This window comes from Hylaeus volcanicus, chromosome 3 (assembly GCF_026283585.1).
Source record: "Hylaeus volcanicus isolate JK05 chromosome 3, UHH_iyHylVolc1.0_haploid, whole genome shotgun sequence".
Taxonomy (NCBI): Eukaryota; Metazoa; Arthropoda; class Insecta; order Hymenoptera; family Colletidae; genus Hylaeus; species Hylaeus volcanicus.
In genome coordinates this window covers 17,603,006-17,624,712 of record NC_071978.1, presented here as the reverse complement: position 1 = coordinate 17,624,712, position 21,707 = coordinate 17,603,006, and the positions used below count along the sequence as shown (strand labels likewise).

Below are 21,707 nucleotides of genomic sequence, written 5' to 3'. Positions count from 1 at the left end.
TTTTAAATCTAAATGAAAATTATTTTTTTATTACTCAATACATGCATGCACGGTAAACGCTAGCAAACAGATTTTGAATTAAATCAGTTGTTTCCAAAGAAAAAAGAATTGTTAAATATCCAAGGTTGTTTAAGACTCTTAACATGTTGACTGCCAGACTAAGACTTTTGAAAATGTCTGCTGTGATTAAGTTTTGTTTACAGACTATTGGAAACTACATAATCAAACATTTATTACGGTATTTATAGTGGGCGTAGAATGTATTCGTACACCGATCAATTTCCCAAAAAACTTGTCTGTGAGATTGTACTTTCTTAACTTCTTTTTTGTATAATCAATGATATTTTACATATTCTCGGAAGTCTCTAAGATAGATACAGTCCAAACAACATTTACTAGTTAATATAATTTGTGAAATTAACAAAAAAATGCGAAAAGTGGGTAAAAGTATAGAAGCAATAAGTACTTGTATGATTCTTATGACGAACCATTTACAGTAGAGTTTGTAACATAAACACATTAGTGTATTGCTCCGTACGAATTAGAAAACAGCAAATTTTCAGTAAAGTACTTTTTAAAATGGCTCTAATAGAGGAATTGAAGAAGATCCCACTTCGAATAACTAATAATTTAGTTAATTTAATGCTTAGAAGAGTTGCAATAATTATAAAATCAAAAGGAAATCCCACGAAGGAAGTATTATATACTTGTAAATTAATGTAAATTTCTTTTTTTTTAACGAAGTCTTAAAAATTAAACAGTTGTGCGAATACTTATTGCTTCAATATTTCTATCGATTAATTGCTTTTTTCTTGTTAATTTCGCAACTTACATAAATAGCTATTTTTTTTGTACTCTATCTATTCTAGAGATTTCCGAGAATATGTAGAATGTCATTGTTTATAAAAAATAAGTTAATAAATTACAATTTTACACAGTTTTTTTTGGAAATTGATCGGTGTACGAATACTTTCTACACTCACTGTATCGTTGTAACTTCATCGAAATTCAAGAATTCCATTCAAATTTATTTTCTTGGATGCTTAAATTAATTTTTGTTTAATTCTTCAGTGAAAAACGCTGTCGTCCATAACGGGTGACGTGGCGATGGACGTGTTAACGCTTCTTTGAAAAATCTTTTACATTCCAGGAAGCGAGCACACAATGGCCTATAAAGACGTATTGTCGTGACAAGCTTCGAACAATTTCTAATCACCGTTTCAAAAACCGAACAATAGCTACACCGCTTTCCTTTGTTCTGGTCGGCTTCGGTCGCCGGTGATACACCGGGATGCGCTAAAAGCTTGTTCGTTTTGCTCGATCTAGCGTCCTCGAATAGTATATTCGAGACGAAACCTTTCGTAATGGCCCGTATAAGAAATAACTGTAAATTATGACGTAGCCGCGTATGTAGTGCTTGTGGGAACGCGTGCGGCATACGCTAACTCACAAGACTCGGTATGTAGGTTTAGGTCGAGAACGCATCAATTACACGTGCTGCGTGTACCGTGTGTACCTACTCTCGGATAGAATGTCGATTGACTCTTTAATCGGCTCCTTTCGCGCAACGCGCCTCCGAACCACTTTGAAAGTTTCGGATTCTTTTACGTTTCGATCGACGTTCCACGTTGACTTTCCACATTCCGTAATAAATCAGCTTGAATATGCTAATTATGCACGTATCCTGAAGAAGGTGTAGAACATCTTGTGGCCTTGCGTTGGGGCTCCTTGGACACAAAGATGTAAAGACCATCTGCACATCTGAGTCGCTATTTATATTAGTCCAAATGCATTTTATGTTAGTATTTGTGATTTTTTAATTCATTCACTGCCAATTACGCCATGTCTCGTAGTTCAAATTGATTGCAATTACTCAAGGGATAAGTTTATAGCCTTTTCAGACACGACAAACATTCAAACACGCGTTTCAATGAAACTATTACAGACTCACACTCAACAGACACCGACCTGAACGTTCCGTCAACGGGAATAGTATGAATAGTTCCATTAAAACGCGTGTTTTAATGTTTTGTCGTGTCGGTGACGGCACGTATCGTTGCCGGAACGTGACGGTCCGTATAGTCTGAATCGACCTTCACTGTAAAAGAAGATTATAAATTTGCTTTTTAAAACAACAAATTTAATATCATTTTTTCTTATCAAAATAATAACCTACATTACACGCCTGAATTAAATTTTGACGCCAAAAGCAAAGCGCTTGAAATTCTTCTGGCAGTGAATGGGTTAAAGAAGAATTGGTAAGAAATGAATTGTATTGAACCGTAGGAAATACCTTTTTCATGACACGCCAAAACTGTATAAAATTATTATTTACATAGTAACAGTTCGATATAATTTAAAATCAACTGTCTTCGACTTGCGAAGAAACGGATGACTTTCATTTAGAATGGACAAGCTAAAGTTATTTTTACTAATATTTAGCGTGTTATGGTCAGGCTGTGGATGTTGATGCAGGATATACAGAAAGCGTACGCAGAGAATACGTATGTGTGTATTACAAACATGCAATGAATACGACTAATGTATGCAATACATATTATAAGTACATATTTATTATTACATTTTGCATATTTTTTATATACAGGGTGGGGCATTATAAACAGGTCACCTAAATAACTCGTTTACTTTTGAAGATAGAAGAAAATGCATTAGACCAAACTTACTTGGTATGGGGGAGCTCATAATCTGGTATTAACAATTTTTTTGTAGGTGGATGCGTCAAGGAGGTATGAAGATCAATTCTGTTTTTTCAAATGGAAGGATATTTTGAAATTCAACCCCTAAGGGTCTAAAACAGGGTTGCAATGTTTGTATGAGGAATACTTTATTTGTGGTCGGATTTGCTTGAAACTTACAAGGAAACATATCCAATTGTCACACACCGATTTTGCGAATGTTACGAATGATCTGTACTGTCTTCCACGAGTACCAAGGTCCATTATTTATATGCAAAAAGTTAACAAACCATACAGTAAAGCGAATATTTCTAACGAAGTAACGTGTAGTCAAGACTTGAAACCTTCGGTGATCGTTTAATAAAAATCGAGATGATAACAGAAATTTTTCTTGAATGTTGCAACGATCTATACTATCCTCTACGAGTCTTGAAAGTTAATAATTCATTTATAGAATGTAACAAACAATCGAGCGAAGCGAAAATTTTCACTAAAATCCTTAATGATTGCTTAATAACTATAAAAATCGTGACAAGAATGATCCTTGAGAGTTACTATCGTTCTATGTACTGCTATACTACTATTTATTATCAATGGAAAAACCAATAAATTATTAACTAATTATGAAGGATTCTGAGTAAAAAAAACACACGTTAACGACACTTTATTCGATTGTTCGATAACATTTCTCGTTCGTTAATAATAATATTGTATTTGATGTTGTTTTTCGCAGTAGGATAACGACATTCCTACTGAACAAAACGCCAATTGATTTATTTACTTCAGTTCATTTGAACGGTAGAAATCAAGTCAACCAACGGCCAATCTTTTCATTACGACGTCATGGACAACGGGCTGTAACATTTATATTTGTCGAATAAATCTGTCCATAAAAATTTGTACATTTTTCTAAAATAATACTAGAGACATGTGTAACGTTTCAAATTAAAATCTTGCGTACTTTATGAAAACAAAAATGATAAAGAAGCCACACTTTTGGCGCGGAAAAAGGAATTCCCCATTTAATATAATTATTATTGTTATATGGTGGAAATCAAAATTTCCAAAAATATGTATCCTTAAATTTAACCTGTAGTTTACACATATGAATTTTCACGAAGGAGAAACAATATTTAGTAACACAAATTAATAGAAAAAGATACTTTTTCAAAAATAAATTATTTAAATAAATAAATAAACAATTTCTTTTGGCATGAGTAAATTACTCATTCAAAAACGCATATTTTTGAAAAAAAATTTTTGTCCAAACTCCTCTAGTTTTCAAGATGTTTAAAAAAACATGGTATTCACCCCCATCTTTAGGGGCTATTTTCCCCTCTTCAATATGGACGATTGCCGATAAAATAAAATACGTGTGAAATATTTTTTTGAGAACTACCTATCACGTAAGTCTGATAAAACTTACGTGATAGGTGTGACAATTGGATATGTTCCCTTGTTAGTCTTTAATACTCTTTTATATGTATAATTAATCAAACACCTATTTCGGAATTTTTACAAAATTCAACCTTTAAAGTGGTGAAGAGAGGTTGTATAGAATAAGAATAGTATTCCACGTGGCTGAAACCGCGGGGCGCAGCTAGTTTAAATATACAGGGTATTCAAAAAAAAAAGCATTCAATATTTATATGGTGTATAGGGGACACTGTACTGAGTAAAAAAGCTTTAGTAAACATAGGTCCAAAGGTCAACCGTTTCTGAGATATAAACATTTTTGTTTGCTAGTATCATGATTGACTTACTTGCTTCCATCGCATGCGATGTTTATGTCAGTGTTTATAAACTGCGTTCTGAATGTTCCCATTCAAGTGCCGACAATTTCGTCAATTTCATTTTTTTCAATTTCGTGTACAGAAACGAGCGGTGGACACGTGGAAAATCTTCTATAAATACAGAAAACCCAGTAGTAAGTCAATCATGATACTACCAAACAAAAATGTTTATATCTCAGAAACGGTTGATCTTTGGACCAATGTTTACTAAAGCTTTTTTACTCAGTACAATGTCCCCTATACACCATATAAATATTGAATGCTTTTTTTGAACACCCTGTATATACGTAACAATTTAAACATAATCAAATTATATTACATGGAATAGTATATATATTTTATAAACATACATACTCTCTTAAAAGTCTAATTGTCGAATGTATGCATTCTTATGCATGCTTAATTTGTTGTTTTATTGTTTAACCCAAATGAGACACGAGCTGAAGAACTTAACGGTGTTATAAAATGAATATTCTACGAGCACATAAACTACCCATTTGTACATACTTTTAGTTAAATGCTAATAGCAACTGTTACTTGGATGTATACCTAAATGTAACAGTTACGCAAATGATTTTACGCTTATGATTTGTAACGTGTACGGAATAACGTTTTAGTTCTTTCCACAATACATTCCTTGTATCATTCATACGTCTCTTTACTATTAGAAGAACAACGCTAGTACATGTTTTGTGAATGTGTCATTAGATTATAGTAACGAAATCATCGACTAATTACAAAATATACAAAATATTCTATGTATATGTCAGTCTGTCTCAACGAATCAAATATCTTAAGGACCAAGTTTGATCAATTCTTTAACAATAGTGTTATTTCGTATTGTGAAATATTGTTATATACTTTAAAATATGCTGAAATTTCATAAGAAAATTTCAAACACAAAAGTTAGGCACATAAACGAATTTTGGACGAGATGATATATCTTGAGATGAGTAAGTGGCTTGATAAGCATTTGTTATTTAGCTATTTTGTTTGCAACATCTTATAGCAATACAAAATATTCGAGATAGATTGAAGAATTGAGTATCAAAAAACGAGAGCAAAAATAGAATTTTTCTTAGACATCCACGTTGTTTTAAATTGTTTTTATTTAATATTTTTAAAACACATGGTACCCAGAACATGTATGAAAGATAACAGAGTTTAATGTAATACTGTAGCCATGGTTAAGGATTCAAGGAAAAGAATTCTGGACAGAGGTTTATTGTGAGGAACATGGTTATACAGAGGATTGGGAATGGATAATTGTAACAGGAATTCAGAATAAACGGAATTATACAAAAGAGCATAATACAATTTCTCATTTTACAATATTTTATAATTTTCAATCTTTGAAGTAGAAGAATCATTCTGTACTTTCCCGCTCGTAATTGGCGTCCAGGTATTATCGCCGAAATCTCCAAAAACGAACGGGGGTCCAGGAATAACCTCCCCCTAGCTCTAACTAGGATGTCCACAAGTAGCTCTGTTCAACAGGCGTCCTACTCAACAGACGTCCAGGTATTATCGCCCAACTCTCCTTGTCGAATAGGCGACACAGGAACATACTCCCGTCCTCTCCCTTATTTCTAACTGGGATGTCCACGAGTAGCTCTGTTCTCTCCCATTCGACAGGCGTCCAGGTATTATCGCCGAACTCTCCTTGTCGAATAGGCGACACAGGAACATACTCCCGTCCTCTCCCTTCTCCAGCAGGCGTCCAGGTATTATCGCCGAACTCTCCTGTCGGAGTCCCTAAGCCGAATTCCGAGAGCGGCCAATGGTGTTACCTCGTCCTCTCTCCCGGAATGGCAAAAATAGGCCGAATGCCTCTACGAGCCCTCAATCTATATCGCATGGTTGCTATCCGCGGCCGCGGTTGTCAATAGTCGCGTCGTTAGGTGAGAAGGTTCGCGAGTTCGCGGTCCGCGCCTCGTGCCTCGCACCGCGCGGCGACCGCCCTTCTATGTTCTAGAAGTTTCGTACGCTCGTTTTTCGTATTTCTTGGATTTCGTATGCTACAATACTAATTTTTTCTTATTGTATTCGCCTGTGTATATTAGTACTAAAATGCACCTTATGTGAAAACTTACTATTTTTATTTACAGGTTGAATATTTATATACACCAAGACCCATTTTAGATATTATCATAATTACTCTTAAGTGCAAGAATGTTCATTTTGAGAGCAAAAATAATATAATGTAAACAAATGAAGTGAAAAACTGTAAGATTTTATACTGCTCAAACATATGTACTACAAAGGTAGCATCATCCCAAAAATTGTGAACAAGAAAAGAGCGTATATCAATTTTCATTTTTGCCATCCTATTCGATAAATAAAAGTAAGCTTCAATTTTTATAAATAGAACACTATAAATCTTTCTCATACTATCCCCTTTCAGAAAATCCTTTATTCTCACAAAAGCCTGAAAAAATGTAACGTTAAACACCTCGCAAATCATCATATTATCTATACACTCACAAAATTACAATGTCTGCTTCCAAAAGCCCTCCCTCTAAAAAGTCTTCAAAGTCCTACTGTGAAATGAGACCTCCACCCGAGGGACTTTCCCTCGTAAGCCTCGGTTTCGATTTAAATCTAGAATTTCCATTCATCCCGCAAACATGTGGTTCACCTTGTCACATTGCCCTCGAGCACGATCCTTTTTTCTCTTCTACGAGCGACCGTGCGAATGAATTAACGATCCTGATCCGAAGGGACGATCTCGTTCACGGACTGCCGACATTGAGGCAATCCCAGTTAGCGCCGATAAAATTCTCACGTTACGGTACAGTAAAACTACCGCAAGACTGGCAATTTCTTCGCGAATGTGCTGCACTTGCCGTATACGAAAGTTTGCGAGCGAGGAGCACATCTGCGTGCCAAACGGCTATTCACCCGTGTAACGTAACTCATGACCGACCTTCTTTTTATTTAATGGGGAATGGCAATGAGCTACTAAGATTTTCTCAGAGTATCGCTGGGTGTCTGTCCTTCGACGACGCGCTCGATTACGCGAACCAATCTCGTGAATCCGAACGACTAATGGTTTAGTAAAAACTGGTCGTTTTTTAGGCGTTAGAAATTGTTGCTATTACAGATATACATGTATGCTGTTCACGTTTCTATACGTGACGCATCTCGTTCAAGACGCTGAGAATAAGCCATTTCTTTACGAATTTAAAAAGGAAAAATTTATTAAGAGAAATGTATTAAGGGCAATAATTATATGTAATTATATAGTAAACAAAAAAATCTTTATTTTTTTTTTTATTTAAGGCTTTACAATTCTAGCAAATTCGTAACTTCCGTGGCGATGGGTCTACGAATATACCCATATACATGGCTTTTTGCATACAATTTTGTATTGCAAACAATTATTTGTTATCGCCAGATATCCACTAAAAGATCGTATAAATTTCATAAAGTTCCGATTGATATATATTCTTTTTAAATTCGTTAAAGTATGTCTCCATAGTCAACGAGAATATAAAAAGAAGTATAAAAGATGTGATATCATTTACATTTCAACTATTATATGGATTTTTAATTTCTTTCGAAACTCCAAGTATAATTAATCAAATTCTTAACTTGGATTTAAGAAAAACACTTATTTATACATTATTTTATTAGGAAAAATAATGTCCAATAACATTGATGAAAGTACACACGGAACGACCTTATTTACAGTCAGTGTAAGAAGTATTCGTACAGCAACCAATTTAAAATGAAACTATAAGAATAAGAAAAGAAATAAGAGGTTGACATTAAAAGTAACAAACTTTAATTTACGCAAAATCTACTGTAAAAACATGAAGGAATATTCATTTTTCAGGCTTTTTTATACTCTCGTCTATTGTTTGCATTTTGTAGGTTCTTGCACATTCAAATTTCCTGTAAATGCATAAAAATCCGCAGTCTACTTATTACACTGACTGTAGCAATTTCATATACTCGATGGAACACTATTGTATATTCTGAAAACCACAAGGAGCTAACGAAGGTAATGGTAATAATTATTTATACAGGGTGCGGTAGAAATAACTCCCACATTTTAAAAAACGATTGAAAAAAAGTGGTGCGAGATACCACCAGAAACTTTTTATTTCTTAAATCTAGATATAAAAAAGTTTTTTTTACTTTATGTTTTAAAAATTATGTCGTCCAAATGGTGGCCTTTACGAGCGATACACATTTGGAGTCGTTCTTGAAAGTTTTCCATCACTCTCGCTAGCATTTCGGGGGAAATTCTTTCAATTTCCTCTTGGATAGCCTCCTTTAGTTCATTCAAGGACCAAGGACGATGTTTGAAAACCTCGGCCTTGAGTTATTCCCACAGAAAAAAGTCACATGGATTTAAATCCACCGAGCTACGGTGGCCACGGAACTCTTTCGCGTAAAGAAATCAGAAAAGAAGGCGGATTTAAATCCATGTTACTTTTTTCTGTGGGGATACCTCAAAGCCGAGGTTTTCAAACATCGTCCTTGGTCCTTGAATGAACTAAAGGAGGCCATCCAAAAGGAAATTGAAACAATTTCCCACGAAATGCTAGCGAGAGTGATGGAAAACTTTCAAGAACGACTCCAAATGTGTATCGCTCGTAAAGGCCACCATTTGGACGACATAATTTTTAAAATATAAAGTAAAAAAAACTTTTTTATATCTAGATTTAAGAAATAAAAAGTTTCTGGTGTTATCTCGTACCTCTTTTTTAAAATCGTTTTTTAAAGTGTGAGAGTTATTTCTGCCACACCTTGTACATTATTTTATTAGAAAAAATATTTTCTAATAATATCGATAAAAGTACACGCGATGTATTCTTATGTAACAATTGCATATAGCCAATGGAACATTCCTGAATATTCTGATAACCACAAGAAGGCAACGAAGGTAATGGGAATGATAATAACAACTAAGATTTTCTCAGAGTATGGCTGAGTATCTGTCCTTCGACGACGCGCTCGATTACAATCCGAGTTGTTCCCGAATGATTGGAAACGGTGTCTCGTTCGTCGATGTTATCGGAAACAATGAGTCACCGTCCTGATTAGGCTCAGCGATGTAATTTTGTCGCGGAAAGTGATATTAAAAAATAACGAGCGATCGTAATTAATGATTTGGAGCATTAGCTAGTATTTGGTTCGTTGTAATTAAGAGTGGTGGGTAAACTGGAACATCAGATAGCGATGTTAATATCTGTTGCTTCTTTATAGTCAATCAGGCTTTTTCTGTTTCTTCTTGTACTTTCAATTCTACGTTTTGCGCGAGTTTTGGTCTGCTTCCTGGTTTGTTTGCGGACGTGTTAAGGGAATTCGAGTAGCTAAAAAAAATTGTAAATCGTGCAAGTGGATGGTAGATTTAATTTTATTTGTAACTCATCTTTTTCTGGTTCTGGTTTATTGGCGTATGGGATGCAGAAAGTGCAGCAGATGAGAAACAGATTTAGTTTTATCTGGAACTAATCTTTTCCTATTTCCGGTTAATTTACATATGAACTGCAGAAAATGCACCACCAATCAAAATTGTAGATGGTGCAGATGGAAGGTAGATTTAATTTTATTTGAAATTTATCTTATTCTGTTTATGGTTTGTTTATGTATGGGTTACAGAAGATACAGCAGATGAGAAGCAGATTTAGTTCTATTTATAACTAATCTTTTCCTATTTCCGGTTAATTTATAAATGGGTTGCAGAAAATGCAGTAGTAGCAAAAGTTGCAAATGATGCAGACGGATGGTAGATTCAGTTTTACTTGAAACTAATGTCTTCCTGTATCTGGATTATATACAAATAGGTTGCAGAATATGCAATAGCAACAAAAATTGTAAATGATGCAGATAAAAAGTAGATTTAGTTCTACTTGAAATTTATCTTTTCCTGTTTCTGGTTCATTTAAAGATGAGCTACAGGAATTCCAGAAACGCAAAAATTGTAAGTGATGCGTATAAAATAAAATACAGAATTGTGAATAAAGCTAATTAAAGATAAATTTAATTTCACTTGGAACTTTAAAATAAAAGTGAGTATTATTCGTAAATAACCAGTATCCATTTAGACGAGTGAAGATAAATATTGTTCGTGAATAACAATATTAATTAAAAATAATAAAAGTTTATTAGAATCTCTATTCGTATAAATTTTCTTTGAACTACTAACGTACAATTACGTACTACTAACGTACGTAAATGACCAATTGTTGGTCATGAACACAATATTTTTATTTAACATTTAGAATATACAAAAACAATGTAAATATGACTAACTAACTAAGGCAATATTGTAATTATGAATTATACAAAAATGGTGAAAATAAAAACAATCTTATCATACGAGGAAATAAATTAATAAATACAATATTGGACACAAAGGATTAAATATAAAATAATATCAATGTGAGACGTATATAAAAATATGTACAAATTAATTAACAACTCAAAGTTTTTCCAGTTTTACTCGAAATTCATATTTTTCTCTTTCTAATTTGTCTACAATTGAGTTACTGTGGTAAATCGAAGGTAGATGTAATTTCACACGAATCTCATCATTTTCCGTGTAATTATGCGATTCCCATAACGGATCAATGGCGTGTAATCACGAGATAATAATCCAAGAATTGAATTCTGGTGTAACCCGTTTACGTGTGAGTACAGAATGTAGTTCTCGCTAGAAGCCATGCGTGTGTTAATATAAGGACTCTTTGCACATCACGAGCACGTGTTACGAGTACCGCAATTCGGGCGGGGCACTTTACCATGCATAGCAATAAGTGCATTAGATAACTAGGAATGCAGTAAACCGCACAAGAGATGGACAAGAAGAACGAATCTTTGCTTCCTGTCGCATGCCTTGTGGTTTATTTTTTGACTGTACAAACAAGGCGATCGAAAGGAATGCTTGTTATTCCTCGCATTTCGTTGAGAATTTGGGACCGTCAAATATTTGAATTGAAATATATGCAAGTACCTGTATAGTTGCAAAAATTAAAGGAAGCAATTCTGGAGGATAATTATTATAATAGAATTTATTAAAATAAAATCTATACCTATATAATTCTATAATGGAATCTATCTACATATAATTGAATTATTATAATATTAATATTGATAGATTTTGACGATAATTATTATAATTATTGAATCTATGTATAGAACTATAATAGAATTATTATAAGCGAATTTACCTATAATTCTATAAAAGAATTATTATAATAGAACCACGATTATAAACTAAACAGTATATTACATGTTTCTTTTACAAATGCATATATTCGTAAAAATTGAAACATGCAGTTCTGTAACGTAGAAAACTTAGAAAGGGGGATAATTATTGTAATAAAATTTATTGTAATAGACTTGGAGGATAATTATTATAACACGATTACGCATATAAACGAAAATACGTATATACGAATATACGTAATTTATAATACATAATCTGAATATATTTTAAGAGGGTAACTTGAACAACAATGAAATTGTAATTTTCTGTCTTTTCATTGTAGTTCTGAATGTTGCTGGAGGGAAAGCACCGATGCAGTCGAGCAGCACCGAGGGTGGAATTCCGCAGCGTGCTGTCGACGGCAGCAGCGGTCAAATTTACACCCCCCAGACTTGTACCCTTACAAGACCTGAACACAGGCCATGGTGGTACGTGAACTTACTCGAGCCGTACATGGTGCAACTGGTCCGGCTAGATTTTGGCAAGCCATGCTGTGGTAAGTAACAAATACAAATTTGTTTTACTATTTCTTTTTCTTCTAGTAAGTTGAATATCCCAAATAAATATAAAAAACCCTAGTTTGAGGACAAAAACAGATTCAGTATGAAAAAATACAATAACTTCCCTATAAATCGGGAAGTTAATAAAAAACATTTTAATAAGAAACACGTTAACGTTTTGACCTTATTGAGTGCACTCTTTAAAATATGACGCATGACATAGAATCTACAATAAGTAATTAAAAAATATAATATCATCAATGCTACATAATAAAACAGAAATAAATAAAGGTTTGCGAATAGTATAAAACAAATATAAATAAGGGTTTCTAAATAATATAACACATAAATAAATGTCTCAAACATTGACACCATTTTTGATAATCGTGGCTTTGCATGATAATAGAGAGTTGAACTTTTGTCTACATCATATCTGGTTTTAATGCATTATAAACATACGTTTCTTGATTCTTTCCGTAAGAATTAAACACAATTCACACACGACGATGACTTACAAAGTCAAATGCAATGTTAATATTCAATATATAATATTAATAATTACCTTCAATATTTTGAAGATAATGCTTGATTTAGATCTTTACGTATTATTTATGATACAAACAAAAATATGACTACATTAATTAATGAAATCAACTTTCTATGTACATTATGTTTAGTTTTTGTATGTTTTCCAAATTAGTGTACTAATGATCAGTTAGTATTCTTTTGTTGATGGTGAAAGTTAACACATAGTCGACTATTTTTCTTCGTGAAAATACGTACAATAGTCAGACACGCAGCTCATGTTTAACATAACAAAAACTGAATGACTTCAAACGTGTAATTCACTTTCTTCCTCCTGTATAAGCAACTTTCCAAAAGGGACTTCCGTTCTTGGTCAAGAAACTATAGAAAAGTATACAATATCCGTAGCATTGAGAATTCAGAAATTTTACACAATTAGTATTCAAACCCTCATAAGTAACAACTATTAGATTTGAACGGTCAACGTTTGCATTAAAGAAGTTCCTTTACCGTGAAGACGAAACGTTTTAGATTCAATGTAAGGGAAACAATTCTTCTCCAGAGTTAACTATTATTCGAATATCCTATACATTGTTTTAGCCTTTGTCATTAATAATTTTTCATTACTGAAGGGCATCGTAACTATTATTCGATTAAAATACTCGTTAATAATTTACGTAATTTGATAATGTTTGGATTAACATTGTTCACACCTAGTAATAATTCTCATGGTACTATTTTTTAGATTTCAAGCTCCCCTTTTATGATTTAGAAGTTACCAATCATTCTCTGTTAAAACTACTTCAACTTGATTATTTTTTTTAAATAAATTTATTATGGTATATAGATTCTATAACAAATTTCGTCTCTAAACAAAATTTAGGAAACAAATTCAATTTAGTCTCGAAAGAAATCTTTAATAAAAAAAAATCAGTAGATTTAATGACTGCTATGAATCCAGTGACTAGTGGTTTACAATTAGTAAAATTTTAACATTTTGGGGCGTCACTGCGCACCTGAAATTCTTGCTATTATACAAGATACATGTATGATTCGAGACTCTTAAGGCCCAGAACTAGAGAAGTAATCAGTTTTAATAATACAAGAAAAGAGGGGCTACTGATCTTTTGGTATTATCAAATATTTTCCACTCCTTGGAAGAATTTTGGAAAGAATTATAATATTGACAGGTACTAAATAAGAGTTAATTAACAAAAGATGTACGTCATTTATACTGCAACTATCATACGACTTCTTAATTACTTTCGAAACTCGATCAAGAAAAACACTTATTTATACATTATTTTATTAGGAAAAATAGTTTCCAATAACATTGATGAAAGTACACACGAAATGGCCTTATTTAACAATTTCTTATACGATAATTAATAGAATATTACTGAATATTTTTATAGATAATGGTAATCCAAAATCCCATAAAACTTTTTCCTTGAATAGTTCTATAGAAACATTATTTATATAAAAGATTAAATTAAGCCATGTTATCAAAATTTATTATGGTATCTAAAAAAATGAATCCTTTCATGTACACATCAGTGCTTCTGTCGTTCGAAATGTAATTTATTAATGCATATATCCTATACAAATACTAGCTTGGCTAACAATTGCGATAATTATCTAATTACACGCCTTCCTGACGGGAGTACCAGCTTTATGGATAAAACGTGTCGAATCGTGGGTGAAACTGATCAGTAGCCGTGAAGAGTTGTACGCGATCTGCAGTTTAGAATTCAATTCTCATAATGCAACGAACGTTCGACCGCCACTTTCATTTCAATGGCGCGGTCGCCTGGCTTTCTATCGATAAACTGGTATTGCCGCCAATTACGAGTAGCTGCGGCGCTCTGTGAGCGAACAATTTCGCGATTCGATACTCTGAAGTGAGTAGAGTGATGAACAAGGTGAGCATGAAATTTACCGTTATCGTAAATCAACGAATCGATGGTATAGCTTGTATAAAAAAAAAAAAGAGATAGAATACAACTTTGTGTATTATACATTTGACACATTTTATATTTTGTATATTATACAGTGAAAGTACATTACCTATTTTGTATATTGTATATTTTATTATATATTCTACATTGAAAATACATTGTATATTTTATACATTACACGTTGTACATTGAAAGTACGTCGCCTATTTTGTACATTGTACATTTTATTATATATTGTATATTGAAAGTATATTTTACATTTTATACAATATACATTGACAATATATCGTGTATTTTATACATTGTACATTGAAAATACAGTGTATATTTTATACATTGCGCATTGTGCATTGAAAATACATTTTATATTTTATACATTGGACATTATACATTGAAAATACATTGTATATTTTATACATTACACGTTGTACATTAGAAGTACATTTTATAAAAGTATTTTTTATTTTATAAGTACAATAAAATGTACAATTTTTACTTTGTCATTTTACTAATTTGTCTATGACGAAGGATGAAGTAATTAAGTTATATATTCTTCACAAAACATAATGGCTAATATCATTGGAAGGATTTATTAGTACCATAGAATAATCCCTACTTCTTAGAAAGACTCCAAAGAATAATTTACCAACTTGAAAGAATATTATCAAACAGAATGTAATTTTTTCCTTAATTATCTATTAAAATTTATTGTAGTATTTGAAGAAATGGGTTCTTTTATATAACACAAGTCCCGTCTTTGCAGCCCTCTCGAGTAATACAAGTATGTCACAAGATTTATAATACTCCCAATGAGTTCTATCGATCATCACAGTTTATTCCTATACTTTATTTATGTCTCTTCTGACAGATAACCGGTACTTTCTAGATCAAAAGTGTGTCGATGTGATTAATGATCGTGATCGAAACGTTAAACAGAACTGTGTCTTTTTCCTCAACGAGTCGTAAAATACGGTTGTAAATTCGTCGGTCTATCTTTGTCGGTCTACCAGAAAGACCGTAAGTATTAGTCGCACGTGAAAAGTTTTAGAAACTTTCCAGGATGAAAGTGAGAGTCTTTTCACTTTTTATTGTCAGACAACGATCCCATTCGAACACCACGTGTATTACAGTGTTGAATTTAACGTAATCAGATTAACGATGGATAGTTATCACGCAATCGAGCCAATGATTAATCGTCCACTTTATTAGATAGGAATATTAATAATTGAGAAAAATTAAATGTTATATTGAATTATGCATTGGGGAACAAAATAATTTGTTTTCCGTTGATCACCAATAACAATATCGTTTTTGAAAGCGTTAACGTTCCTATCTTGTTCCATTTTCATTTCATTATTATTGCAATTACAATACCAAAACATATCAAATAAGATTGAAATTTCAATTAAAAGGATTCAACATAATAGAGCTAGTCAGAATTGTAATTATGTTAAATTATTACAATAAGTATCCCGTGAAATAACGAACTTAGCCATCACTTTTGTTGGCAACATAATAGTGAAATGATTAGACACGAAAAAATACTAACAGATTGATACTGAAAAGATTTGGATTAGAATAGAAGTATTAAGAGATATTTTGTATTTCATGTTTTCATTCAAGAATTCAATCATCAGATCGAAACTGTATTAATCATACTAGATCACGCAGGACTAATGATTATAATCATAGATTACCACATTTCATTAGGCTCATGATAGATTTTCGCAGCCTCTACCTTTCAAGTGCTCATATTTTCCAGACATCAATCATTAATTGTATTAGATTGAATCAGTTTGAAATAGATCATTATTCTTGGTTTTCTAACGAGAAAATTGATATATTCAATATCTGATCAGGCACAACCATTATAATTATACGTCCATGAATTAAAAGGATAATCGAAGAGAAAATGTATGCCCACCTTTTAGTTTACCGATGAAAGTTAAAATTTAAATTCATATTGATTGCTCGAGTGAAACTACTGCAGGTCTTAAATGATACAATGAAAAATCTAAAGAAGCTGCTAAAAATAATATAATAATAAACTAGATAAATAGATCAATGTTTATTTAGAGTGTACAGGCCCTTTAATCTTCACTTGAATATTAAAAAATAACCGAGGACTACTTACAATATTATGACTTAGTGAAGTTTACATTATTGATACATTTACAGAGATTTTCACACATGTTCTACATACATATACTCTAGCTAGTAATTTTTGGCTTTCTCCTCTTCCTCTTTTGCTTAAATACTCCCGTCTCAAAGCAATCGCAATACATTTGTCTCTCTCATTATACCTACCTTCTCTTATTTTGTTGTATTGCACTTGCCTTGTACTTCTTTATTTCCCGAAAATGGTAATTTATATTAAATCTTATAACCACCCTTTATTCTATATTCATCCTTACATGACTTTTTTTTAGCTCAGAAACATTTTGCTCATTTATTTATTTATAAGAACACATTAATTTCCTAACATAAAATATGAAGTATCTCATAAAATATGCCATTTTTCATGATCATCCCTTAACGCTTTTATATGCTGAATGGAAAAATGAATCTGTCTGCTTAAAAAAAAAAAAAACAATACAAGCGCAACTGCGTGCATACCATGAAAAGATAGTCTCCGCTGCGGGATACAACTTTCTTCTGTACCAATTTTTTACACCTTCACCTAGAAAAGAGCTGTAGCTTGTCCTAGTTCGTAGAATCGCCCTGTTACTAAATAATCGATGACGAGCGATTGAAATTTGCCCATTGAATATTCACGAATTGATTTGATTTTACTATTTAATTTATTTATTTAACTCCTTTGGATATGGCACATATTGTAATGTAATTAACGATATAAAAAATATACTCGACAACACTTTCATATCTCGTCGAGATGTTATAACTTTTGTCTAAAGTATTTCTTCAAACGATCACTTTTATTTAAACTATTTTTGACAAAAGAAGTGAAAAATAATTGTTATAAATAGTATTATATTTTAGGAAAAACGCTATAAATGTATAAAGTCCGCAGTCTACTTATCAGTAATCATTTTTAAGTTGTGTTACTTGTCTCTATTGGACCATGCTTCAATTGGTCCCAGCCTCCCCTATTTACTATTAGGTTGGTACATATGAAATATCGTTTTACCAGTATTCAATCACCCGGGCCAATAACATCCTATTCTGTCATCATCTCATTCTAATCATATTAAAGTTGAGAAAATGTGCTGTAAGGCACACACATTAAAATACTAAACATGTTTAGAATAGAAACATTAGAACACAATTATCAACAATTATAAATACTTGGAATATTCGCGTAATTTTTTTACATAAGTATAAACTTGTGATGACGGTGATGAAAATTGGTAAAAACAAAACGTTAACTTTTGAAGAAAGTTATGTGAATGTTACAATAATTCAACGCTAATTTGAAAAATTTAAAGCTTGTGATTTTTTATTAGAAACTTAACATATTCACCGTCATTTTCTACCCTCTGATTGTATAATTAATACAGAATCTTATCGCAATGAAGTCGAAGAAATGCATTCAAAATTGATAAAAATACAGATATATTTGAAAATTATTTTAATTAAATGTGCAATGTTTTATTGAAAGTAGTTTTATATAGATACAGTTTGATTCGTATAAACGACATTTCATATGTACCAACCTAATATAATAAAACGAAAGAAATATTTGGGCCAACCTTATAGTTTGAAAGGAGAGCTTATTGGCCAATTGGAAATCTGTTTAGCAAGATGAAATGGATCGATTTTTTCACGGTGCGCGAGAATTCTTTTATAGGAACTCGTTCAGACTTTCATGATGCCGCTTATTTTTTATCTACGCTCCTACAAGTTCCGCAATTGAGTCGTGGTCGAGAATGGATTTATTTACTGTAATCTAACAGTCTGAATGACTGATCAAACAAGGGAAAACTTTCACCGTTAAACGAAATGCTAGATAATAACACTAACCGCGCAGTTTACGCGGAAATAAAGAGTGAGAGTACTCTGTTGTTCGTGGAAAGAATTTGCTGGTTTTCTTCTTGAAAAACGATTTACATCCTTTTACGATTCGTTTCCATGATGCATTCCCTGGTCAGTTTCAGTGCGTTTCTGAGTAATCATCGGTCGCTCCTTTTTCAATCATTGCCTTTTGTGGTACAGTTATTAATTAGTTTTTGCTTCTTTGATGGTTTCATGGTGAAAGAGTATCTTTGTTGATGACGAGAGCGAGTAACATAGAACAACTTCGTTGGCTAATATGTACTATGCATCTATCTATTCGTATTTGTTCAGAAGAGAACCTATGTGAGTTTATTTATTGAATACACCGTGAAGCAAATAGTTTAAAACCCAAGTAAATTGCAATGCTTTTTTCATTTCATTTTTCATTTAAATCGATTAAGAAATGCAAATATTCAACACTTTTATGACTATGATTATGGTTTAAATGTGTGTTTATAAATGTACAAATAGTAGGTTTGCAGGTCCAGAAAATAACGAGCAAACTTTCGCAGTCTCAAAAACGTGTACCGATGTACAAAAAGTAATGTATCTTTAAATTCGAGTTATATTCAGTATCTGTAAATATTACAATTACCCGTAATTTGTTTTAAATTTACAATATTTAATGGTGACATTTAATCCAAAGCAAATCATATTAAAAGAAAACAATTTTTCTATATAAAATTCAGAGTTTTAAAAATAATTAAAAAATGAATAATTTATCAAACAAATTTCTGTAAAATACAATGAACTATACACGCTCTCGTCATCAACAAAGATACTCTTTCACCATGAAACCATCAAAGAAGCAAAAACTAATTAATAACTGTACCACAAAAGGCAATGATTGAAAAAGGAGCGACCGATGATTACTCAGAAACGCACTGAAACTGACCAGGGAATGCATCATGGAAACTATAATCAATTTATTATCAAGATTATGACATATTAGCATATATACTGGTTTCCTTATTACAACTATGCTTAAAATAAAATATTTATTTTTTACACTGGAAAGTCTTCATAAATATTATTTGTCTACTTCACTTTCAGTACATTCTGTTTAATGCACAGATTGAACTTCACACGTATCGCAAATTATGCATTCGTGCGAGCATACTTCGCGCCAATGAATAACTCTTTCATCAGTATTCCACTGTGCGTTTCAATGTTGCATGTTTAGTGTAACATGTTTAGTTCTCGTAAAAAAAAACATGCTTTTATTTGGAATAATACAGCTTTCCTTCACTCGCTGCCCAGACACGACATGGCTAATATTCATGAAAACGATCGTCTTTTGCCAACAAATTTACGCGCATGTTTAATTCAGCCATAATTAAATTGGCCGATAATGTACAACGCAGCCAGAAGAAGTAACTTTCACGTCGCACTTCGTCGATAAGAAACCACCAGCAAACTGTTTTAAGTACACGCGAGATCGGTTATCGTTCGCTACCGCCCGCGTTTCCGGCAGACCGGATAGAAACTCGATGGCATCGTGCAACCGTGACTCGCAGATGATCCTGTACTTTTTTTTATTAATGAAGTTTTACTCAATTACACTTCTTACTCAGAGCTGTATTTGTTCTACAGTAAATTGCAGAGCTGGAGGAAATAGTATAAAAATGAATTTCCCTGTTCCGAGATGCAAGATAGTTTTGCTTTTTTACTTTTTTATTAATGAAGTTTTACTCAATTACACTTTTTACCCAGAGCCGTATTTATTCTAAAATAAATTGCAGAACTGGAGGAAATAGTATAAAACGAATTTCTCTGTTTCGAGATACAAGATAGTTTTGCTTCTTTGAAAATTAATGACATTGAAATTACATATTTGGAAAGTATGGACTTCTGTAACATAAATGTGTATTATTTGTAGTATATGAAAGTATTTGTATTTGTTCTGAAAGTCAGGTTTTATTAAAAATGGCGATTATATATATCTCTCTCTCTCTCTATATATATATATATAGAGTAGTGTTTTCTCGTACATGGTAAAGCCAATGACTTTTTTTCTCCATTAATCTGAATCTGAAATTTGAAAAAGATTTTTGTTTATGAATATATCCTTTATGATTTAGTAAATAAATAATTAACGATAATATTTGCACGACGTATAATGGTTTTTCATTTTTAAATAAAAGAGATATAATTAAGAAAAATGCGTTAAATATTGACAGACAAATATTTACGCAAATCAAACCGTTAAAATCGATAATAATTAAGAACACCGTTTTTATTAAAATACAAAATTCTAAAGTCCCTTCTAAAAGATCCTTTATATTTCCTGCACGCCTAAATAGTGCATCATATTGACTATTGCTAAAAAATATCAATAATCGAAAACAATGTTGCATTCGATAAAAGCTGAACACTCGCACTGTTAGAAAGGTTGACTTCAGCAACGTGAGATGACTCGCAAAGTTTCTCTGCTCGGACAGGGTCGTAGCATTTTTTTTATGAAAATAAGAAATTGTCGCAATTTCAAAGACGATTACAAGGGACAAAACGTGGAAAGCATGTAATTGGAGTTCGTGGCTGTGGACGGCTGTCCATCTGGTCACACCTGAAATGCTTTCCAGGTCGGAAGATGTAGCCTTCGCTGAGTTGCGGATTACTTCAGATGATTTTATCCGTTCAAATGATACGTTTGCAACCGCCTACTAGGCGAGCATGGTAATCAAGGTTGCAAGCGAAAGTCTGCACGATTTAAAATTCGATTCTCGATTACCAGTATAAGCATATGGTTGCAATGCTGAAAGATTCTACAAAAGGAACTTTAACAAATCTTATACTCTCGTTAGGATGCGGATTTGGATTTCTTTTCCTAATTAAACTTATTTACAGGAAAATTTGCATGTCCAGAATAATTGCTCGTTCTAAGAGCAATCGTAACTGATCATTTTAAAAATATACAGATATTAATTACATAAATTTGCCTTCGTTTTATGCATGCATATATTAATTACACAAATTTTATTTTATTTTGTATATGCATA

At 32.4% G+C, this 21,707-nt stretch overlaps 1 protein-coding gene across 2 annotated transcripts in view; it reads left to right on the top strand.

The window, feature by feature from the left end:
• LOC128873794 (uncharacterized) overlaps window positions 1-21,707 on the top strand; it is an 80,788-nt gene that overhangs the window by 39,259 nt on the left and 19,822 nt on the right. For both annotated transcript variants that reach the window (XR_008456486.1, XM_054117648.1), the window contains exon 3: window positions 11,995-12,207. Coding sequence is in view for 1 of the 2 variants with exons in the window: in XM_054117648.1 (XP_053973623.1) it covers window positions 11,995-12,207 (213 nt within the window). In the remaining variant the exon portion in view is untranslated. The remainder of the gene's footprint in view (window positions 1-11,994; window positions 12,208-21,707) is intronic.